Here is a 24,594-nt window from a genome sequence, read left to right on the forward strand (position 1 = left end):
CACGTGAGGACTGAAAAGCTGCACCCTTGAAGCTCTGTTCCCGTTTCACTCCCCGCTCTCCAATGTCCCCATTTCCCGACACTTTAAATGACGCACCTTGCCTCCTCAGCCCTTTCCGAAACACAAGCTCCATGACGGCGGCTATTTTCCTTATACATTCCCTCATGTGAGTGCTCAAAATTTGCCTTACTGAAGGATTTTGTAGTCTGTGATTGCAGTGGAAATGTGTCACAAAACCCTTACATAGCTAAGAGGCTGTTTGCTGTATGGAAAATGCAGGATGTAAGAAAGCAAGTAGGGAAGACAGGCTATTCTGAATAGTCCAGACAGGAGAGGCAGGGTTGTGTCCTGGGGTCACCTCAACAGAGACCCCCTGCAACCACTCTCTGTGTAAAGCTGCTGTGTCCAGCACTCTTTGTCACTTAGAACTCTATTTTGCTTCCTTTTTGCTTGTTCCTGTAACCAGGGTGTGAGCTTGGTGAGGTATCTATCTGTTCACAGATGATTTCTGACATCTAGAACAGTGGATGCTCAATAAAGACAGGGAAGGAATGAATTGTATCTGTGAGGACAGGAAGGTGTGGATGAATTTTAGAAATTTAGAATGGGAAGTTGGGATGATTTTTGAGGACAGATAAATTGAGGGCTGGGACATTTGGGAGATGCAGGTTTACTCACTGGATAGCCCCTACTGGTTACACAGTTTTTTCCCCCCTATAATGACTGGGAAGTGTCCTTTCAGCATCTCAGTTTTCACTGTAACCTGACTTATTTCTACTTTAGAAATTTGGGTCAGATTTTCTCTCAGGGTTTTTGCCTCTTTATGCTTCCATCCAGGGCCCAAGTCATATTCTTTGTTTCTTTTTGTGAGATGTTTTAGGAGATGTCCTTTTGTAGATGAGAAAATAGAGACTCAGGTTCAGGAGCCTGTGCACACCCTCAGCTGAGGATCTGGGAACAGCCCAACTCTGACAAACCCAGTGGAGAAGGATGAAGAGAAAAGGCAATTTCAAATTCATGGCCTGTACTTTAAATAAACATAACTAAGCCAGGCATTTCAGTAGACGGAAACAAGAACTGGTATCTATGCGTTAACCATTTTTGCTTATAATTCTGTTAGCTGCTCAGCTTACACTAAGTGTGCTGCTTACATGCACTCATTTATTCAACTGCTTATTTAAATGCTAATGCACTTCTGAATGCTGTAGTGCAAGGGAGGGGAACAAATGGATGAAACAGAGCTTTTGAATTAAGAGTAAGGATTTGTACTGTTGGCACTACTTCCTCACTGTTTGAGTTTGGGCAAGTTACCCAGCCTCTCTGTTCTTTTGCTGAACTGTGAAAGCTGAGTTCCCATGAAGCATCTCACAGGGTTTTAGTGAAGACTAAAAGAATAACGCCTGTAAAAGGGATTGGCTAGCTCTGGGACAGCAATGCAAAGGGCAAAAGGAAAAATGCAGGTACTCTTTAATAGGAAGTAGACAGTGGAGCATTAAACCAATGTTTAATTTTGTGTGAGGTCCTGTGTGACTGCACAGGTTGAAAACTTCTCAAGCCTGCCTTGGGTATCACAGTGCTGGATAACATAGTGAATGCCCAATAAATGTTAGGAATTATTCAGAGTCCCTAACCTCAGAGAATCCAAGAGACACTTAATTCCTAAATAACCACGTAAGAAACAGTGTGACAGATACCAGGGACATAGTTCAGGTGTTGGATGCCTTTCCAAGGTCACATATTTACAAAGGAACACTGAGAATCCAGAGTGTGTGACTTCCTTTGACACTGGAGACACTGATGTGGAATGAGGATGAGACGCAGCACTTGCCAACTTGTTGCCTTTTAGCTTTTGGTGGCTGTAATTACCACATGAAGGTCATTTCATGCTTGGTGGAAAGGACACAGGCTTTGGAGTCAGACATTCCTCATCTATGCTAATAAGAACCACCCTTGACAGCATTTCCCATGTCTCAGACACCTCCCAAGTATTATCTCATTGAATCCCCCAACAGTCTTAAGAGAAAAATATAGTTATTAACCCTGTTTTCACATATAAGGAAAGCAAGAATCAGAGAGGTTAAGTCTTTGATGCTCTCAAGCTCATCTAGCTGGTCAGTGGCTGAGCTGGCATGGTTTAAACCCAGCCCTATCTGGATCTGGGTTCATAATCTACATTTAGGGTGTAGGGGTATAGCTTAGGGGTAGAGCATTTGACTGCACAATCCCTACATTTTATATTCTGCCACTGATCTGCTGAATGACTTTGGTCAGGTTAACTTTCCTGTTATAGAGGGTGGTAAAGTTTGGGTGAGGCTGAGGTATATAAAACCATAGGTGGAGTAAGACCTGTGGAGCCTTTAGCAAAGAATACAGAGATTTTTCTGGGATTTCCTTTCTTCCCCTTCAGCTGCACTCAGAACTCCTAAATAGTTAGACCTTTATTTCTGGGAAATGTGTCAGTTATACCTATAAACTGACACAGGGTTGAGACAGAAGTGAGGGGGCAAATTCAGGACACTGGTATTACGTGTTTGTAAAAGATTAGCATCCTTGAGGCAGAAATAAGCCATCATCCTCTTAAATTTTTTTTTTCTGATAGTTTTACTTTATCGTAGATGTGGAAGGGTAGATTCTAAGACTAGGACTTCATGAGTATAAAAATAGTGACTTCTGGATTTCTAACCAAAGCCCCAGGAGCTTCAGTGCCATTTAAAATCGGTAAAGGACTTGACTGAAGCAAATGATCCCGCCCTACAATGCCTGCAAACTCCTGTGGACATTAGAACTCCACACTTCTGTCTCTGATCCTGTCTGTGAGCTTGAAATAAGTTGTATACTCTGATCTCTGATTTTAAAACTCAGTTCTGGAAAAGATTCCAGTAGCTGCACTTAGCTCTGAAGCAGATGAGGGATGACTGTGGCATTTGTACATCTGCACATCCTCTGTGGCTGCTTGTCACTTTTTTTTTTCCAGACAGGGATGTTATTGATGTTTCAGCCTCTTTGCTTTGCTTGGTGGTTGTAAGCAAGGCCCAGCTCACATGTGGTTGGCACAGTACAGTCAAATCATCAAGTCTCATCTTTCCTTACAGTGCATCCCTGAGGCTTCAATGCTACCTTCTGTTCTCTTAAGGACTGGGAATTGGACACTAAGTTGGGATGGATGGGCTTATTCACAGGTGCTTTCTTCTCTTCTCCAGAAGGAAAGGTGAAGGCATCTAAAAAAGTCCTTACAATTGTGTAGGCTTCTGTTTCCTATCCCCAGTTCCATTCTCTGAAAGTCATAAAGGTGTCCTCTACTTCCATCTTCCTTTTTGGTTCTTCCCTCCCATACAATCCCCTAAAATCATGCAGATGACGAAAGCTGGTCTTTTGGCTGGTCTGGAGAATAGGGACCACTTCCAGTTTTCTCAGGGTATCTCCTTGTAACAAAGCATTTCTCCTTTAGAAGGACAAGTTGGTATTTCCTTTGGAATGAAATTTGCATTCTCTTTCTAGGTCTTCTTCATTTCCCATTCCTGAAGCACAGAGAGACAAGACAAATCAGTTTGTTAGATGTTCTAATTTGACTCATGGGATGAAATGTGTCACTACCTAATTATGCTACATTATCTCTCCACTGGCCATGCCAGGGAGCCTTGGGTCCCAGCCCATCCTTTCTCTGTGACCCTAAGTCAATTCTCTGTGCTGGTATCTCTTTGTCCCTCATCCATTCTTTTTTTTTTTTTTTTTAAAGATTTTATTATTATTGGAAAGCCGGATATACAGAGAGGAGGAGAGACAGAGAGGAAGATCTTCCATCTGATGTTTCACTCCCCAAGTGAGCCGCAGTGGGCCGGTACGCGCCAATCTGATGCCGGGACCAGGAACCTCCTCCAGGTCTCCCACGCGGGTGCAGGGTCCCAAATCTTTGGGCCGTCCTCGACTGCTTTCCCAGGGCACAAGCAGGGAGCTGGATGGGAAGTGGAGCTTCCGGGATTAGAACCAGCGTCCATATGGGATCCTGGGGCTTTCAAGGCGAGGACTTCAGCCGCCAGGCCACACCGCTGGGCCCCCTTCATCCATTCTTAACATAGTAGTTTAAAAATATACCAAAAGCCCCCAAAACCCTGCACTCAGAAGTTTCCAACCACTTTCCATCATGTCAGAACAGAGTGCATAAGTCCTGCGGTGGCCTGCAAGGCCTCAGATAGAGGCTTGTCAGACTGTGGCCTATTGGTCAGATCTGGCTCATCGCCTATTTTTGTGTGACTCTTGGAAAAAGGTTTTTCCTATTTTTAAATGTTGGGCAAATATCAAAAGGAGAATAGTGTTTTATATGAAATTCCAATATCTGTAAAGTTGTTTGGGGTCACAGTCATACCTTTCATTTGTTTATGTAGTGCCTATGGCCAATTTGATGCTACAGTGAGAGTTCAGTGGTTGTGAAACAGATGATGTGTAGTCCACAAAACATAGACTCTTTACCATCTGATCTTTTATTGAAAAAACTGATTGATCCTGGTTTAGATGCTCCAGCTCCTAGCTGGTTGCCTCTCTGATTCTCCCGTGTTTCCTTTAGCAAATATTTTTTTCAATGACTGACCAACTGGGGAGAGAATGCAAGCTCCCTGAGGCACTGAAAGTCTTTTCCAAACAAGGATGCAACTGCAGCTTATGTACAGAAACCTGTATTTAATAGTCCTAGACAAAACTGGCTGGCTTTCCCCAAGCACTGTTTGCCATGTAGGTAATGAGTAGCTGTTCTTTAATGTATTCTGATCAGATGTGCAATTTCAGACCACAAAATGGTCGGGCACTGTCTACTTCTTCCCCCTCAGTTCATCTCCTTCTCCTACTCCCTTTCCACGATCCAGTGGCTCCCTGGCTGTGGCCAGCAGGCATGCTAGAGAGCCAGGCTTTGCTGCCCCCTTTCATGGGACGCTTTCTCTTAAGTCTGTCTCAGGCTGTTTCTACCATGAGAGGACTGTTAGAGAGAGGTCTCCTCTAGCCATGTATCTTCCCATTTCTACTCCCAGTCCCTCTTTCTTGATACATTGTTTTGTAAATGTATCTGTAAGTAGCTTTTCATGGTAACTGGGCATTTTTGAAAAATTATATTTTATTTGATTGGGTTGGTGGGGAACAAAAAGAGAATGAAATGAATTTGCATTCTCACTCCTCAAATGCCTGGAACAGCCAGAGCTGGGTGAAGCCACAGGTCGGAAGCCGATTCAGGTCTCCCATGTGAGTGGTAGGGATCCAACTACTGGAGCAATCAGTAGCTGTCTCCCAGGGTGCTTGTTAGTAGGAAGCTGGAATCGGGAGCATAGCTGGGAACAATACTCAGATACTGCAGTGTGGGCTGCAGCCATCCTAAGTGGGATCTTAACTGTGCACCAAACACCTACCCTTGCACCAAATGTACCACCTTTTCCCTGTCTCTTTTCACCAGCCTGGAAGCTACTTGAGAATAAGACCCTGTCTGTCACGTTCACTGCTTTAGTTAAATTGCAGCTATGAAGTGGTGCTAAAAATGCCTGTTTTACTCGGTCATTGCACAATTGTAATGAAAGAAGATATTGAAAGTGTGGAGCAAAATACTTGGCACTTAGGTGCTCTATGTGTTTCTAAGAAAAATAAAATTTGATTTTTCTACTACTTCAAACAGGGTGTTTTCCCTTTTATATTACTGCTTTTCTAATTTTAAATTTCATTTATTTTTTGACATATTGTGATGATCATAATCAAGCTAGTTAACACCTTACTTAATATGACTTTCTTGTGGTGATATTTGAGGTCAAAATCTCTCAGAAAACTGCAAAATTTATATACTCATTGAGTATTGTTAATAGTAGTCTCCACACTATATATATTAGATAGACCTCTCTCTAGAACTGATCTATGTTATAACTGAAAATTTGTACCATGTGGCAAAATCTTCTCATTTCCCCACTTCCCAGCCCCCATTAGCCACTATTCTACATTGCTGTTTTATTTTAAATTAAGAAGGGTTGTGTTGATGTATTAATCTTATAAAAGAGATTGTTTCAGGGCTGGTGTTGTGGAACAGTAGGTTAAGTCTACTCTTGCAGTGCCAACATCCCCAATGAGAGTGCCAGTCAAAAGCCCAGCTGCTATGCTTCTAATCCAACTCCCTGTTAAAACAAGTAGGAGAGTAGCATATGGTACAAGTTACTTGGGTTCCTCCAGTGTTGTGGAAAACCTGAATGGAGTTCCTGGCTTCTGGCTTTGGCTTGACCCAGCCCCAGTTTTGTGGCCATTTTGGGAGTCAACCAGTACATGGAAGATATTTCTCTCTTTTTCCCTCTTTCTCTCTGTTATGCTACCTTTCAAATAAATAAATTTACAAAATAAAAACCCATAGTAATAACAATAATAATTAATAAAGCGTTGGACCTTGAAAATTTATCAGCATCCACATTTCTTAGCTTGGACTTCAGTAACAAAGCATCTTTCCAGTTTCGACTCCCCCTCAGTTTGTCAGAAAGTTCTGAGTTCTTGCTTTAGCAAAGGTTCATGAGCATTTCTAATGCACCAGGCACTTGTTCTTCAGGTTTACACTTTCTTATCTGCAACTTTGAAACCCAGAAGCCGTGAAACTAAAATATAAAAAGACTGTGGACTGGTACTGCAGACACATCCTGGATTTACAGTTGGAAGTGATGGAGTCACGGCTCCATTTTTCCATTGATGCCTGCATTGCTCTAAGCAAGTCCTGTTACTGACCTTTTGTTTCCTAATTTAGGGATTGGGCATGTTTCCATGTCTCAATACAGGTAGGCTCAGAAGTCAGAGGACTTGAGCTTGTTGGAACAAGTATGTCATCAAAGAGTGCATTGGTTCTGAATGAAGCCAAGGGCCTCTCCCCTCCAAGAAAGCTTCATGAACATTCCCACATGGATGGATGAGCAATTGTCCTTTCTCTCTGACTTGAGTTTGGGGTTTTGATGAGGTTCTGTGTAAATGGCCTGCTCGATCTTTTTGGATTAACTGATCACCGACTGTACCTTGGCCTTCTGCAGCACCCTTCCTTGGTTGGAGGCCACAATGGATGGGCTCCTCTTCCTTAGCTCAGAAACACAGTTGACGGGCAGAGGTTGCTCTGGGGCACTGGTCTGGGGTTTATTTGTAGGTTCCTGATAATGGCAAAAAACAGTTGAATAGGTTGGGTCTAATGCTGGCTACCCATACCCATCCTATCCTCAAAGGAATCAGGGCAAGGACAAAGATCTGGCATAGCAGTTAAGATGCTACTTGAGTCATTCATATCTCAAGTTCGAGATCAGGGTGCCTGGGTTTGAGTCTTGGCTCCATTTCCAATTTCACATTCCTGTGACCATATACCCAAGGAAGCAGCAGGTGTTGGCTCAAGTAGTTGAGTCTCTGCTACCTACCTGGGAGGCCAGGATTGAGTTCCAGACTCCTTATTTTGGTTTGGTCCAGTTCTAGACTATCCACGCACCAGATATCCACGCACCTGAATTAGCGTGCTTAAATTTTCAATATGCCTGTGAAGTAGGTATTGTAATTATCCCATTTAACAGATGAAGAAACTGGGAAGGTCAAGTTGCTTAATGGGTCATATGACTGGTGAGTGTGAGGCTGGGATTCAAATGCCACAGCTGTACTCTTAGCCTGTCTCCTGTATTCTCTCTGATTTTCTACCTCACTTTCCTGTATTATGTCTGATTTTCTACCTTAAGTTTCCTAGATTACTGTTTGGTGCCTTACTGAATGTAGTACCTTAAATATGACATTTTCAAAGCTAAGTTTGCAAGGAATTTACACACAACTCTTCATCTCCCAAGGGTATTAAAAGGATCCAGCGTGGAGGGAACAGCAGGGAATGATGGTAGGAGCAAGCAGCTGGAATGAATGAACCAGTTCTAGCTCCTCTTCCAGCCCCCTGTGATTCTAGGAAGTTGTTTTGTCCCTGATCCTCCTGTTCAGCTGTACAGTGAAGCTGGAAACTTGCTGGGGGAGGAAGTATATGGTGTAAAGACCAGTGTCACTGGGTGTGGCCCAAATAGGTCCTGTGACTTGACAGAACAATAACAATAAGAGCTGTCAATGACAATCCGTACCTACTGGACCGGTGATTCATCTCATTATGTCTCTATTTCTTGTCTGAAAGCAGGTAAGCCCATTATTCATTTAACATTTATTACACTTGTATTGTTTCAGACTTTATGTAAAAGGCTACCGATAAACCAGATATAGTCTAATTCTTAATAAAAATAAAATCTAGATATGCATTAAGTAAGGACACCAACACAAATAATTTATGGTTAAGTGTTATGAGGAAGAATAATGACTTGGTAATTTTGATCACTGGTTCTCATGTAGGGATTATTTTTGCTCTCGCAAAGAACATCTGGCAATTTCTAGAGGCAGTTTGGTTGTTCTAACTGGTGGTGGGCATGGGTGAGAGATGCTGATATCTATACTGTGATGAACAGCACAGTCCCCTGTAGGAAAGAATGATTGTCCCCAAATGTTTATAGTGCTAAGGTTGAGAAGCCATGATAGATATGAGATCTTAAAAGTCCCAAGGAAGCCCAATTGGAATTGACAGTTATAGGGTTGCTGAGTGCCACAGAGGCGATGAAGGCAGAAGCTGAGGGCTGAAGACAGGACTTGGTATGCAGCGAGTGGGGTGGAGAGGTGTGCTCCTGGAAGAGTGCATGGTGGCTGAGCAGGGCTCTGGGATTAGATCCCCTTGGTCTGGAACTTGGTGTCCACTTGAATGACCTTGAACAATCATTCAACATGTCCAAACATCAGATTCTTTGTCCAGTGGGGTTATAATACTCAACACTACCTCACAGGATTATTGTAAAGATCATGTGAAGTAACACAGATAGCATGCTCTGTGGAAATCAATCAACACAAGTTACTCAGCATGGGGCAGCTGCTATTACCAGTAACCCCACGGCTGTTTCTGAGATCACTTTCATGGAAATGGGGCTTGGAAGTGGTCACAACTAGTGGTACTGCTGAAAATAACCATCCAGACACCAAGGGAACTTGCCCCAAGAGTTCCTTCCCAACTGCACCACCTGTGCCATGACCATTCCCCTCTTTGGGCCTCAGTTTTCTCACCAGTTAAGTGATTATACTTTGTGTTAAAAAATGTGCATACATGCATGTATTTATGTCTACTTGTTTGAAAGACACAGAGATTTCCTATATACTGACTCAGTCTGGATCTTCCACATGGGTGTCAAGAAACCAAGTACATTATTGCTACCTCCCAGGATACATATTTACTGGAAGCTGGACTCTGGAGTGGAATTGGGACTTGAAGCTAGGCCCTCTAAGATGAGATGTGGGTGTCCTCAGTCGCTTTTTGATCACTGTTTCAAGTGTCTTCCCCAGTGAACTCTGCAAGGACTGTCATCGTAAAGAGGTCTATAGTGTGCTAAGGAGCAGCGGTGCCTGGTTTGAGAAGCAGGCGACTCACCCGACTCTTGTTCTTGCTGCTCATGGAGAGGCCCAGGGCTGGGCCCCCTGCCAGGGACTGCTGCAAGCGCTCCTTCACAGCCACCAGCTTCAGCTCCAGGTCTATCCGGCGTTCTTCCTTTGCCCGACACTGAGCTTCCAGGGTGGCCATGGCTTCCTCCAGACCCTTTAATTTCGCTCCTGTGGTCAGAGACGCAGGTGAGAAAAAGCTGATTCTGGCCTGAAGTGTCACTGAGTCTGGCCTGGCTTCGGGCTCCTGCCTGCCCTTCCTGAAGGACATTTCCTGCCCCTAGTCTTGCTTAAGTTCCAGCTTCCAACTGGCTGAGATAGTCTTTCTTGCCCACTACCTATACCCTACCACACCTTTATTATATAGTCTACTGGGAGACTGCCTTTCCCATATCATCCTATGGTTTGGGTAGGCCTAATCTTACACCTTATCCCCGGTGTAGCATATAACAGACTTGGTCCATCACCACATTGTATCTTCTGTTCACAGAGATTGGTTTAGGGACTCAGGTTGGCCCAGTGAGAGTGAATTCTGGGACTTTTTTGGTGGTCATTGGGAAGAATTCTTCTCTGCTGCCTTGGCAACTATAGGGGCTGGAGCTGTGTAGCCATTGCACCACCGTAATAGAATGGTGAAATCAGAGGAGAGAAAGACAGATGTTTGAGTGACATCACTGATGTGATATCTCATTTTCCCAGTTTTTTTCTTCTTTTCATTTTTCTGCCAGTTTGACTTTGTTTTCTGTTACTTGTGAGAAAAAGTCATGACACAGGGCTTTGTACAGACGAGGGTTTCCAGTTGGATTTTGCCTCTTTTTCAGTTTAATCCAACAAACCTACATTCATATCTTGTTTGTGCCCAGGGTTGTGTTGGCTCTTACTAGATTTAAACACTGGCTCTATTCTTTGCCCTAAAGGAAGCTGCAGTGGAGGATTTTCCAGTAATGTTGAACTCTTTACTTGCTGAGTGCTTTCTGTGTATCAGACCCTGCCCTGGGCCCTTCAGTGCATCAGCAAATAAAACAGGCAATGTTCTTTGCTCTTATAGGGCTTATAATTGTGTGTGAAGGACCAAACAAGAAATAAAAATAAGTGTAGTAAATAATCTGGCAGGTTACAAAGTGATAATGCTATAGGACAAAGAAAGCTGAACAGGAAAAGGAGTGAAGACATCTAGAACAAATTCTAGTTCTGCCTTTATTGAAGGCAAAACAGAATTTACTGAAATCAAAATTGCCTTGCCAGGTTTCCTTCCCACTGATTCCTTCCCACTGGTTCTTGGCTGCACAGAAAAAGCCCATCCTTTCAACTGGAAGCACTTGATCTAAGGCACCGTGGAGTCTTGGGCAGTCTGCAGGTAGACACCAGGGGCAGGCATGTGAGCTCCTACAATAGTCTGCAGCACTGTGACCTGTGGAGTTTCCCCTTAAGAATGAGTCTATAGGTTCCATCCAACTCTGTTTGGGCAGTGTGATCTCAGATATAATTTATAACAGTCTATAAAGACAGGTCTTCTTTTGCCTCCAGTATACAGAGAAACTTTTGGCTGAAAGTGTGGCCAACCATAATCAAAGAATCCAAAGGAAATGCATCAGAAAGTAGTGTGTGAAGGAGTCCAGAGCAGGCAGGTTGAGGTCCCTGGATTTCAAAAGAGGCATGTGGGCAAGTATTGCTGTTCCTTATTCCAGCTCCTGATCAGTGTCACACACATGTCTGAATAAAGGAACGTAGGATTCAAAATTGCCTCTTATTTCCTTGTTTCTAAGACACTTGTTTTTTTTTTTCTCACTTTTGACATCAGCTTGCACCCTGCTACATTAAATACATACATTACTATGATATGTGTTTATGTCCTTTACCCAAAAGTAGTTATTGCCTTTATGATACTTCCTTTATTGGGTGGTGGGCGGTGGGGCGGTGGTGATGGTGGTGTTGAAGAGAAGGAAATGAGAAGCCCACAAGGTAGGAAAACTGGTAACCTGTATAGCAGAGCTCCCCTGACCGCCACAGGCAGTGTCACCCACAGGCTCTTAGCACTACACCAATGTAGATACCTGGGCTGCTCCGAATGGCTTCCTTCAGCTCTCTCTTCTCCTGCCTCAGCGCCACCAGCTCTGTCCGGATTGTCTCCTTCTCTTTCTCGAGTTTCTCTTTTTCTACCAAGTACCTCCGGGCATCCTCTTCAGCTCTGTTCTTTCCATATTTGTATTGATTGGCACCTGCAGAGGTGTGGGGAAGACAAAGGCCCTTCGTTCTCATCTCCTTAAGGATATTTGGGTGGTGTTAGCTTTTTTCTCAGCCTTAGTTTCTCCATCTAGAAAATAGGATATTTAGATTCATTCCCTGAGTTCTATAAATAGCAAATGAAGAGGCAGTGGAGCAAAGGGAGGAGGAGGGCTCGAGACAGACAAATGGGAGGTCCTCTGATCCTTGCTGGTTGTGGGACATCAAGGTGGCAGTAAACAGTGGTGCTTTGTGCTATTCCCTCCAGACCTTATTTTCCTTATGTGTAAACATTGTTAAAATTTACTTCTTAGGATTGTGGTCAGGTTTAAATAAGGCAGTGAAAAGCATTTACGGTTCTTGGCAAACAGTACACACTTAGTAAATGTTAGACAATAATGTTAATAATACTATGGAGCAAATTCTTTGATGAATAGCACAATTTGGCTTTATTTTTATTTTTAAGATTTATTTATTTTTTTATTTGAAAGGCAGAGTCACACAGAGAGAAGGAGAGACAGAAAAAGATATTCCTTGTACAGGTTCCCTTCCCAGATGGCCACAATGGCTGGAGCTGAGATGGCTAGAAGCCAGGAACCTGGAGCCTTTTCAGGGTCTCCTACAAGGGTGCAGGGGCTCAGTGACCTGAGTCATACTCTGCTGCTTTCTAGGCCATAAGTAGGGAGCTAGATCAGGAAGTGGGATTCCAGTGCTGTAGGCATAGGCTTAGCCTACTTTTTACCACGGTGCCAGCCCCCAAAGGGCAAGGGCGGCTTTTATAGTCTGCTCTCAGGTACATACATAAGTTAAGGACATGTCACTCAAACCTTTGGAGTTCTAGAACTTAGGTTAAAGTCAGATACTGCACATTTCATTTCTGAGAAAGGTTTTGTGGACGAGGAACCTGGTAGGCTGTGGAAGGTTCGACATTGTGTTGTACCATAACAGCAAATAATTATGGCAGCAATTTGTTGAACATTGGCGATATGCTAAGTACTACATGCGAAGCCATTGGCTTATGGTCACATTTGATCCTCACAAGGGCTTTCTGTCATCAGCACAGAGAGATTGGGTCCCAGTGCTAATGGTGGCAGAGCTGAGGATGAATCTCTGACCAGCTGACTCCAAGGCCATCAATACTGCCCGCTGAGCCAAGGCCATGATCCAATATGTCAGAGCATACCAGGGTGGACAGCTGCACACAGCCCTTTGATAGTTGGTAGGGTGCAGAATGACTGACAGGCTTTACCGATAACTAGGGGTCTTATCTTCCCAGCTCTTGGAGGGATTGCAGTGGTCACCCATTGACCTTTAAAAAATCAGTTCCTGCTATAACTATGCTGCAATTCCAGCCTGATCATAAATACAGCACGGAGAGCAAAGAACCAGACCTGTACCTCCCCAAATTTCTCAGATACACAGTGGCATGCTAGATAAGGTGGTTTCCAGACTTCACATTTTTATAGTTTGGATTAAAAAGAAAAAGCAAAAACAGACCAACAAAGGATGTTTTACTATATCAGACAAGGACTGTTGCTGTTATATATATTACATGCCTGGGAATGCATTCTTTTTATTTTATATAATTTTATGACTAAATAAAGAAGCTCAGAGAAGAAGGACATGCATGGATTAATGTAGTGGTCATATCATGTTTTTTTTTTTCCAGTTTGATGACATTTCCTTACATCTGTCCACCTTCTTCATGCTGTTATTTTCAAAATCTTACATTTCCTTATTCTATACAGGCCCAACAAAATGAAAACAAGTGCTTTTCTGCGTAATTGATTTTCAGCTCAATAAGAGGAAAAAAAAGAGAAGAAATATATAATTGTCTTTTGCTTAGTTACCTTTACTGATTTTTTTTGGTGTGTGAATTCAGATCTGAATCACTTGCTTTCAGTCTGAAGAACTTCCTTTTGTGTTTCTTGTAAAACTGGGTCTGCTGGCAACAGACTTTCTGTTTTTGAATATCTGAAAATGTCCTTATTTTGGTTTAATTTTTTGAAAGAAGGTGCTTATTTTGGTTTTAGTTGTTGAAATATAGCTTTGCTGGATGTAGGAACTTGTTTGGAATATATTACTTCATTGCTTCTGGCCTGATGAGAAATCAGCTGCCAATATTATTGGGGCTATCTTTTAAGTAATGAGTTGAATTTTTTTCTTTGGTCTTAAGATTTTCTCCATATCTCCCCTTGGCCTCCGTGATTGTTGCACCCTCCCTTATATTCATACGCTTTTGCAGTCCCCTCCCATACTCAGTGAGGCGGAACTGGGCAGCTAGCTATCAGGAAATTGCAGACAGAAGGACGTAATGTGACTTTTGAAGCACAGAATAAGCCATGTGAACGAGCCATTTTAAGAGTGGATTTTCCAGCCAGACAGGTGTTCAGGTGACTTCAGATGAAAAGCCATCTGCAACTTCACGGACGCTAAGCCCAAGTCAGCTGCTCAGAATTCTTGGCCCACAGAAACTATGACATAACTCATGCTCATTATTTCAGGGAGTTCAATTTTAGATACTTTGTTACATAGCAATAAGTAATTAATACATGATTTAGGACAAGATTCCTGTATTACAGATTAAATATTGGCATACCCCAAATTCATATGTTGAAATCTGCTCCCCAGTATGACGTGTTATGGGATGAGGCCTTTAGAAGGTCATTAGTTCGTGGAGGTAGAGCTGTCATAAATGAGATCAGTGTCAGTTCTAAGTGAGACTCCAGATACTTCTTTCACCTCCTGCCCTGTGAATATCTGGTGAAAGGAGATGGGCCCTCACCAGACAGTGAATCCGCTGGCACCTTGATCTTGAATGTCCTAGCTCCAACATCTCTGAGAAACAATTTCTGTTGTTGATAACAGAATTCTTAGTTCTAGAAAAGACACTTTCTCTTTTATGTTCTTTAGCTTCTTTATCCAAAAAACAGCAATGCTTTACGTCGGTTGTCTGCCCTCTGGCATCCCAGTGATGGCTCACAGGGGACTGGTTTGGCGAAGGAGAGGCCAAGTGGTTTCAACCTGACCCAGCTCCATCTTTTTTCTAAAGTGGATTTCGCATAGATTTGATTTGAAGGAAGGATCTACTTTCTTGGTTTTTGTTGTTAGGCTTTTTTTCCCTTTGTGTTATGTTTTTTATTTTTGATATATTTTGTGATTCCTAAAACTTCTCATGTTTATTTCAGTTATTTCAGTTTTGTTTTTCATTTTAAAATGGACATTTTCAGCAGGTTCTGTGTTTCTAGAGCCTTTAGAGAGCAGAGTCTGAAGACTTTACTTTATACAACTACCCTCTAATTGCTCAGACCAACAGAGAGGAAAGGAAATTTCCCAAGTCACACAGTGATCCAGTGATCCATGAGAAATGGAATGCAGTTCCCTGACACCAGAAAGGGTTATCTATCCTCATGAAATGGAACTGTCACATAGAAAAGCCTTGTTAAAATTAAGTCTTCAAAAAGCACAGAACAAGGCTTGACTGTTCAGGTGAGAAGGAAGACACTTAAGGCAACGAAGAAATAACTCTTGGAACATTTTGTCCTACAGGGAGCAGGCTTGCTCATAAAGATAAATTACACAGGAGCAGAGAGTGTCGGAAATCAAACAAGACTTAGGACAGAGTTGTTGGGCATACTTAGTCATTACCGTGCAGAGTGGCAATCTGGCAGTTCACCAAGCCCAGGACATGGAGTTGAGCTGTGGCTTTTGTGGCAGCTCACTCAAGGATATCTGGAGGGGCTCAGTTCTGCAGGTTTTACCCAGATCAGAAGCCACAAATCATTAAGCCCTGAAACAGATACAGCTTGTAGATGTTACCCCCACCACCATACACACACACACAAACGAAAGTTTCCATAAGTTTGTGTAAAACAGAATTAAAAAATAAAGATTTTATACAAAAATTTTTGAAATGAATGCATTTTTTCATAATATGCATTTTCTTATACTTTTCAAAGACCTCTTATGATTAAGATGGCCTCATTTGGTATTAAAAGTTTGAAGCCAGTTAATAGTAAAATAAATGGATTTTATGTGAAGTATAGATTTCTGACATTCCCTGAATAACTGGTCAGTGTGATGACAAGGGCTGGCCTTCGCACTGAGGCCATGGACTGGGCTGATTAGCATTCACCTCTAGGGTAGGGGACGCAGGCATTCCTCTTTTGTACAGTTGCCTGCCGCCTTTTATATGTCTGTGTGGACACAGGCAACTGTCCTTTGTCACAGTGTGTGAGGGGTCATTTTGCTTATGGGAGAGGATTTGCTCTCCCCACTTCCCTCTTATACCCCCTAGAGGCAGGAGTCTGATTCTGCGATCCCTGCTGTGGATTGTTTTCCCCACCCCTCCGCTTTCTGCTCAGCAGAGAGGGCCCACACAGGAACTCACTGGAGGCGTGGCGCTTGACTTTGACTTGTGGGTCCACTCGATGGGACTTCTCACTGCAGGACGAGGCATGGCGCTTCACCTGGGCCCCTGTGGGGCGCTCGGGCTCCTCATCCTGGTGGGAGATGGAGGAGGAAGGTTAAGTACTGGAAGGCTCAGGTTTGTTGACCCAGGTCGTTGCTTGAAGCTGGTGGGACTTTTGTGATCTTGGCCTTTCATCTATGGATTTGTGCAGTAATCATGAGTTTCTAAAATACTTTCCCTAGTCCTGTGTCATTTGGAATTCATACTTTGGGAGGCAGCAGGAGGCAACCCTAAACTGGAGTACCTACTAAAAGGGAAGCTAGGAAGTTTCAAAAGATTATATGGGAGCATAAATATTTTGATTTATCATAAATATTTGTCTTCACATCATTTGGAAGCATCCTTCTAATTTTGTGCCTAATGCAGAGTCCTCCCTTGAAAAAAAGGTAATGGGTAAAATCGGGCAATAAGAAAAGCAACAAATTAATGTTACTGTCTGTACATTTATTCATGAAGAATATGAAAAACATTCAAAATGCATTTAAATCGTAGGACATCCTGTTGGAGTAGGGCAACACTGGATATCAGAATCATGTTGACAACAACTGTACTGTTTACTACTCCTGTCCTATTTAAGACCTTCCAGTGTCCAGACAGGGTGCCAGATTTCTTTTACATAATTTTTTTTGCAACAGTTCTGTAAAGTAGGTATATCTTATCCATGTGGGGCCCAGATGTTGGGAACCAGAGAAGCTAAGCCCAAGGTTAACTGAGCCTTGATCCCAGTATGACTCAAGTGCTGGTGCCCTAAGCTGTCTTGTTAGGGCTCTGCAACTGAGAAAAACTTCAAGCTGCATCCACATGCTCATCTGAGTCTCAAGAAAGATTGTAGGAACATCAGAAAGATGGCTGGAAAAGTTTCTAGAAAAGGGAGCCCTAGACATGAGAGCTCTGAGAGTCATTGTGCACCATCAACGGCAGGGATCCTGGCACTCTGTTTCATCTGGCATCTTTGGCAGCTTAATTGCCTCTCTCTCCATTGGAGGTGGTGCCTTACCCACCCACCAGTACTGGATCAAAATGTGGTTTTCTTCCCTCCCGGGATAGGCTGCCAGGAGCTCTCTGGGTCAGATGGCACCTACAGAGACCTCAGTGTAAATTAATGAGCTGGTGTCTCCTTGGTTTAGTAAGCAGAACAGGGACACTGTTCTGAGAGTGGAAGCTTAGACTGTTGATGCCGGCAGGTGAAGGCTGTGAGGCAGCCACACAGCACTCCCCCCAGATAGCACAAATCAACAGCATCCACAGAATGGCAAACAGGAAGAGGATCCAAGCACTTGGCTCAAACAAGAGATGCTGCATTGCATGTTTGTGTGTTCATAAGCTCTGGAAGTTTCAGAACTCTGTCTTCCTTCCCAGTTGGGATTCCTTCTACTACCCCACTCAGTGCCTATGCAAGGCATTCCTCATCCTTAGCTACGATCTGTGATAAGAATGGACTTGCTTTCTGGTTGCTGGTTAAACAACAGCAGAAGTTAAAAGGAGCAGTCAAGGAGACAAGAAGGGCTAATTAATGGCTTCTGCCACCTTCCTGGGCGGCCCCAAGGGATCGTACCGGCATCTTTTCGTAAGGAACATCATCATAGATGCGGGGCTCAGGCCACTGATCCTGGCAGGATCTTGCGTATCTGGAAAACAGAAGACATGATGATGATGATGATGATGATGATATGGTCATGATGATGACCAGGACATCTGGTACCTCACAATGCTGACCTGTCTGCTCTCTGGCAGCTATTAAAACAGACTGAGACATTAGGAACAGCAACTGGGCAAGTATATGCCATGTGCTATGTTAGGGCTCCATAGACAAAAACCCATGTGGGGTTCACAACAACCTAGGGCAAGCATTTCATCACCAGCACTCTGTCAGAAACACAGGATCCAAGATGGCACCCAACCAACCGTACTTCTATAACTGGTGGTGATAACAGCTGGGACTTGAATCTGGCTCCTGTAATGTTCAAGGTCAATGGACCATCCCTGTGCCCACATGATGCTTAGGGTGTGAGAGCCTGTAGTACTGGGCAGGAAGGTGGAGCCCAGGCTACTAATCTAAGGCTCCTCCACCTTTGCTCATTCCATCCCCAGCTGTCCTTAGTCCTGGGCTCCCTCTCATAGCCAGCTCTTCCTTGCTGGAAGGAGAAGGCATCATTCCAGCTTTGCAAGGAGACAATCTTGCTCAGCTCTTTCTTTCTTTCCTCCAAGTGCTCAAGGCTGGACACAGAGCTTCTGAGATGGAGCAGAGGCAGGAAGAGCCCCGCCCAGGTGTAACCCAGCAACCTCTCCCCTATCCCCCTTACAGGAAGGAGTTGCGCCCAGCACTGACGATGCTGGTTAAGGTCTCCACATCCACGTAGTCATAGTGCAGTGCCTCAGGGGTGAATTTGGAGCCCATCTCCACCAGCAGCAGCCCCAGCCAGCGACCCATGTCCTCTGAACAGCTTGCCTGCAGAAGAGGAGGCACAGGTGGAATCCATTTTGGCATTGCCGGGACATCTGGCTCCCTTGTTCACTCCAGGCAAACCCATAGATATTTCTAAGTACATACCAGATACTTAACATATCACAGAGAAATGAGATGAGAACAGACACCTAGAAATCTATAGAGGTTTTCCCCCTTCCCTCTGTTTAGGATTTTGCTCCAATGTCCTGTCCTCAGAGAAGTCCTTTTGGATCATCTCTTTTTTTTTCTTTAAGATTTATTTATTTTTATTGGAAAGTCAGGTATACAGAGAGGAGAAGAGACAGGAAGATCCTCCATCCAATGATTCACTCCTCAAGTGATCGCAGCGGCCAGTGCTGCGCCAATCCAAAGCCAGGAGCCTGGAGCTTTATTTGGGTCTCCCACGGGGGGTACAGGGTCCCAAGGCTTTGGGCCATTCTCGACTGCTTTCCCAGGCCACAAACAGGGAGCTGGATGGGAAGTGGAGCTGCCGGGATTGGAACCAGCGCCCATATGGGATCCTGGCACGTTCAAGGTGAGGACTTCAGCTGCTAGGCCACGCCGCCGGGCCCTGGACCATCTCTGTTAAGATAATATGACCTCACTCGGTAGCCCATGTTTTCCTAACAGTTTATATTAAATGTTCCCTGAACGCTATGGCTTGATTATATTTTCCTCCCTGAATTCAGGTTGTTCCCAGAAGTTTTCTGTTTATGGTATAATGAAGATAGAAATGGATTCTAATTTTGCTATTTGGAGCTAGGGCTTGCAGAGGTGACTGCATTGGAGTAAATCATCAGGGTGGAATGTCCATGACCAAATACTGGTGGTTTTATAATAGACCACATAGATAGACAGGTACAATGTTCCCTGCCTCTTACCATGTGATTCTCTGTGCAGGATTCTGCCAGCAGGAAAGCTGCTACCAGAGATGGAGCCAGTGGGGCCACCTAATCTTGAACTGGCAGCCTCCAGAACTGTGAGCCAAAGTAAAATTTCTTTTTGTCTTTGTGTCAATTATCTCAGGAATTTCATTATAGTAGTAAGAAGCTAATACCTTGATTTTTTTAAAAATATTTTTTTATTAGAGGAGACGGTTTCTTATGAAATGCCAACAATTTTTTCTTTGTATTGTAATTGCCAAGTATTTATAGCATTTAATATAAATTCACATTTAAAGGCTTTTATCATAAAATCAAACTAAGCAATCACTCAGATGCTAAACCTGATTAAGTAAGATACATTTCTGCTAGAAAATTCCAATTATAAGTTAAAGAGGAAAAAGAGATTAAAACTACTGAGAATGAAAATAAGTCCCAGAGGCAATATCTCTTGTAGGTTAAGAACTGAGGAAACAGTGTGTGGGTAGTGGCCAGTGGCAATGGGAGCAGGAGGCTGAGTTTGGATTTTGAGAAACGTGTAGGAGGCCGTCAGCCCTCTGTGGAAACTGAACAAAGCACTTGGCTGCCCTGCCCTCAGTCTCCCTATCGGTAATGTAAGGAGGTAGTTCAGGTTTTCACTCCAGTGTTGACGTATTCAACTCTAGAAAGCCAAAGGGTTGCCAGGTGGAACAAACATACACTGGCTCCTGCATGGTTTCCTGAGCTGTTTGATGTGAAAGGCAGGTCACCTTGAAGAGAAGTGATTCAGCAGAGGTGGCCAACCCTTTGTGGGGAGAATTTAGAGGGGATCCTGGAATCAGGTCCCACTTGGATCAGACCAAGTGCCTTTCATGTGAAGAACTGCCAGATTGTTAGTAACAAAAGCAGAATGCTGTGTTAAGTTTGAATTTCAGATCAACAACAAATCTTTGAGTGTCAGTACATACCAAGTTTTGTATGGTATATTTGTATTAAAAACATGATTCATTGTTTGGCGACTCTGCTAGGTCATTCGGTAGCCCCTAGGCTTCCCTTCCTTTCCCCTGGTCTCAGTGGTGTTTGTAGCAAGCATTCCCTCTAAAGAAAAAGAAGACTCCCTGGCCAGAGTGCACCACCAGGAATGTCCTGGACCCTTTACTCACCTCCAGGATGGCCACCTCCTGTCTGTTGCGCAGGATCCTGAAGGCAAAGGGGTGTCTGGGCCCGAAGCCTGGGGCCACCTCACAGCCGCAGAGGGCGATGGCATTCACATGTGTGCGCAGGTCATTGCGATCCTTGTGAAAATAGAGTGTGCCACGCTGGAGGCGGCACCAGCGTTCCTTCCAGCCCTGGCTCACCAGCACATTCAGGTAGCCTGAACAGAAGGCATGAACAGAAGGAGAGAGAGTGGCATTATGCAGGCTGGTGTGTGGCCCAAACCAGGGAGACAGTGCTTGGACACATCTGGCCTGCAGTGGAAGAGAAGGGCTCTGGGTTTATTGGGAGGGTGACCTTGCATATCTCATTGTGAGTGTTCATCAACTGTCCGGGAAATGGGAAGTGACAACCCTCTCCATACACTGCTGCACAGCCTTGGGGCCACTCCAAAGGTCAATATCAAGAACAGGAACCACCAATACATTCTTCCTGCCTTTCCTCCCCTGAAGGCAACGCATTGAAAACAGCAAATTTATGACAGATGCTGACACCTGGTGGCAGCATCGAGAATAGGTACATCTAGCCAAGAGAAACCATTACAAGACTGAACAGTCACAAGCACATCTACAACAGCAAATGACTGATGGGGTTAGAAGTCCTTCTTATCATTTTAGACTTACACTATTTTTTTTAAACCTCATATGCCATTATTCACTGATTTTTTCAGGGCCAGTAAAATTGCCTATTCACAATACTGATATGTGACTTTCTATTGGATTCCAGTATAAGGGATGCTGCATTTAATATAGTGTGTCCAGCCTCAAAGCTGCTTTTAACTCACACTGAATGCACTTACCTGCTTTTGTCCAAGAAATTTTACTTCAAGACTGGGTTATAAATTGTATGCCTGGCACATTATAGGCTGGGAAAAAAGATCTGTACTTCCCTCCTTTTACAGTGGCAGGGTTGGGAGGAGATGGAGCAGGTGAGCTAAGGTCATGGGGAGCACAGGAATATGGGGGTCAGTTGACCATCTCTTTAGCTGAGTATTGTAGGAGAGGTGATAGGGGCAGGATGATGACTGACATGTGGATTGTTGACAGATTAGTATTAAGCCATCCACTAGTGTGGGATTCCCTCCTCTGCCCTGGGGAAGAGGTGGATGAGGCATGGAGGGGCTCCTGGCTTCAGCTTCAGGACCCCGTGTCCACATGACCAGTCTCTCCTCCTCCCCGGGGCCCGCACCCACCACAGCATGGAACCTCCTCCTCTGCAGAGTGCGTCTGTGGGTCATCAGCCAGGGCCTTCTTCTTGGAGAAGCTGATGATGCGGGTGATCTTGCGACCCGCTGCTCTGCTCATAGAGCCTTTCAGCTCTGCAAGGCTGCTCTTCTTCCCTTTACCTATCATGTAAACAAATGTCAAGGGACGAGAGGGAGCCCTAGTTCCCACTTCCACCCACAGGCTTTTCTTGCGGTCCATTCAATGACTGGTCTGTGGCTCTGAATATACCAGGCTGGGTCACCTTACCCAGGTCTCCAAATTGGTTGGCATCTGCTTTGCCACTGTGTCCCCTCCTAGCTCCCAGAGACTCCTACCGTGTTCACACACCTCCCGGCGGCCAAGGGTGGAACAGTTGTCCCCCATGCCCACGCTGTCCGAGTCTGAGGTCTGCTTCTCTTGGGACAATCTCTGAGGAGGGACACAAACAGCCTCGTATCAGTTGATACACATAAAGGAGAACCCCTTTATTGGTTCAGTCGGCTCTGACTCTCAGCACGTGATAATTAGCTAACAGGTAATTGTCAGTAGCTGTCCTGTGCCGGAAACCTTACCAGGTGGCAGGAGATCACTGACACTAGCCATGCTGGTGTCTCCCAGCTACCCCTGGTCTTACAAGGAAGTGAGGCAGTTAATGATAATGCACTAGGATCAATGCTATAGGAGTTGAGACTATTTGTTAGGAGACAGGGAGCTGGGATGAGTTTTAGGTGGGATATAATGTCATCCAACATGGGAAATTCCTTCCAATGGCAATAATGGGGACAGATAAGACAGAGCAAGACTAAAAGCGAAAGAACTATCGAACAGAGGGTCATCCTGGCCAACAGAAAGGGATGAGGCAGGAATGCAGTGAAGATGGAGAAAGGGGATCAGTTTAGACATTCATGGTAGTCCACGATGGACCTGGGGAGCACAGTAGGGGCCCATTATGATGCTAGCCTGGTGGACAAAGGATGGTAAGGTCAGGCAGAGAGACTTAACTGCTTCTACCATGTTAACAGCTGTGTTATCAGCCACCATTAATTTTTACCCACTCTACCAACTCTGGATCATTCATTCATTTGTTGTTTGTCTACCAAGGTTAAAGACAAATTGTTACCTATGAAACTGTGTCACATAATACAATGTAATTAATGAATTAAAAATAATAAATAACAATAATAATAATAAAAAAAGACAAATTGTTACAAGGCTGTTAATTGTCTACCAGGTAGCATGGAAGGTAGAATGGACTAGCCAGACTGGTCTTGGGAGAAAGTGTGACTCTCCTACCACTTACTAGCTGAGGAATTGTGGGAAATTCTTCTTCCTAAGGCTTGGATTTCTTACCCGAATCACACTTATTTTAGAGGCCAGTGGTAAGGCACCAGGGAGCTGGTCCTGGTAGAACTGTGAGGCCAACACACTATACCCTTTCTTTCACTTGTATTGGTGTGCTGCTGTTTTGCTTCAAGAGGCTAAACAGCTGGATTTGAGACTTGATAATAATGATCTTGGCGCATTTAGAAGGTAGAGTCACAGAGCTGAGGCCCTTAAACCCTTCCTGCTGAGGATCCTCAGCTTAGGCCTGGGATGCTTCTCTCTGAGCCTAGTGCTGGAGAGGACAGTGGATGTCCTGTGCTCCCCTCCTTCATTTCCCAAAGGTCTGGACAAGTGGCAGCTGTCAGAAATGGGATACAACTGTCCAAGCATAAAGCCTCCCTTTTGTAAACTGAGAATCACAAGTTATGGTTGTGCATATCCTCAATGGTGTATAGATGGAAAGTTTCTCATTAAGACAGAGAGCCATGGTGGGAGGGTTTGGGGAGGGGTGGGAGAACCCAAGTATCTATGTAACTGTGTCACATAATACAATGTAATTAATGAAGTTAAATAATAAATAATTAAAAAAAAAAAGACAGAGAGCACAAAAAACACTGTGTGTACTCTGGAATTAAGTGAATGATGATGGCACTATAATCCCATGATTCCACGGAGAGACAGACTCCCATACCCCAATATCACAACTGCATCCTCTCTCCCCACCAAAATTATCCTGGCTATTCAGCCACAGGAAAGCTCAGCTGCTCAAGCTAGCCACATCCGCCTCTGTGTGCATCCTTCATACTGCACCCCAGCACACACCTGTAAAATCATACACAGTCTCCACTCTTCTACTATCCTTTTCTCTTGGCTATCTCTGCCTCATGCAGTCTTGCCCATGCTTTAGGGGTTACCATAGGTACCCATGTCTTTAATTCTCCCCATCCCTCTGGCCAGTGTGAGCTCTTGCTGCCAAACCTCTCCCCCTTCCTTCTTACACACATTCTCTCTCTCTCTCTCTCTCTCTCTCTCTCTCTCTCTCTCTCTCTCTCTGCAGGATCAGTAGGCTGACAAGCTCCTCCTTCTCTCTGAGCCAGGCTGTGCTGGCTGCTTCCAATTCCATGGTTCCTTGTGCTCGCCCACCTGTTCTCTCTGCTTGGATTGCCTTGCCCCTCGCCTTCCTTTCTAATGTTTCATTCTCACTTGAAATGTCACTTCCATGGGGAACCTTCCCAGATCTCCAACACAGGAGCAGGCTTGCAGCACACATTCCCAGGGTACCTGGTACTTTTCTTCCCTAGCTTGTGCACAGCTTGGCATGTGCGTGTCTGCTTCCCCCTGGTCTTTAAGCACTGTGAGGGTGGGGTTGTGTCTGTC

At 44.3% G+C, this 24,594-nt stretch overlaps 1 protein-coding gene across 3 annotated transcripts in view; it reads right to left on the reverse strand.

Moving 5' to 3' along the window:
- Positions 1–3,154: 3,154 nt before the first annotated feature.
- Positions 3,155–24,594, reverse strand: part of AFAP1L1 (actin filament associated protein 1 like 1) — a 57,657-nt gene continuing 36,217 nt past the window's right edge. For all 3 annotated transcript variants that reach the window (XM_004587554.4, XM_058677216.1, XM_058677217.1), the window contains 10 exons: positions 22,230–22,323; positions 21,882–22,034; positions 20,638–20,849; positions 18,472–18,617; positions 17,724–17,796; positions 16,088–16,199; positions 11,529–11,693; positions 9,467–9,645; positions 7,011–7,139; positions 3,155–3,518 (listed from right to left, as the gene is read on the reverse strand). In XM_004587554.4, the coding sequence (XP_004587611.1) occupies positions 3,495–3,518; positions 7,011–7,139; positions 9,467–9,645; positions 11,529–11,693; positions 16,088–16,199; positions 17,724–17,796; positions 18,472–18,617; positions 20,638–20,849; positions 21,882–22,034; positions 22,230–22,323 (1,287 nt within the window). In that variant the 3' untranslated portion in view covers positions 3,155–3,494. The remainder of the gene's footprint in view (positions 3,519–7,010; positions 7,140–9,466; positions 9,646–11,528; positions 11,694–16,087; positions 16,200–17,723; positions 17,797–18,471; positions 18,618–20,637; positions 20,850–21,881; positions 22,035–22,229; positions 22,324–24,594) is intronic.

This window comes from Ochotona princeps, chromosome 19, assembly GCF_030435755.1.
Source record: "Ochotona princeps isolate mOchPri1 chromosome 19, mOchPri1.hap1, whole genome shotgun sequence".
Lineage (NCBI taxonomy): Eukaryota > Metazoa > Chordata > Mammalia > Lagomorpha > Ochotonidae > Ochotona > Ochotona princeps.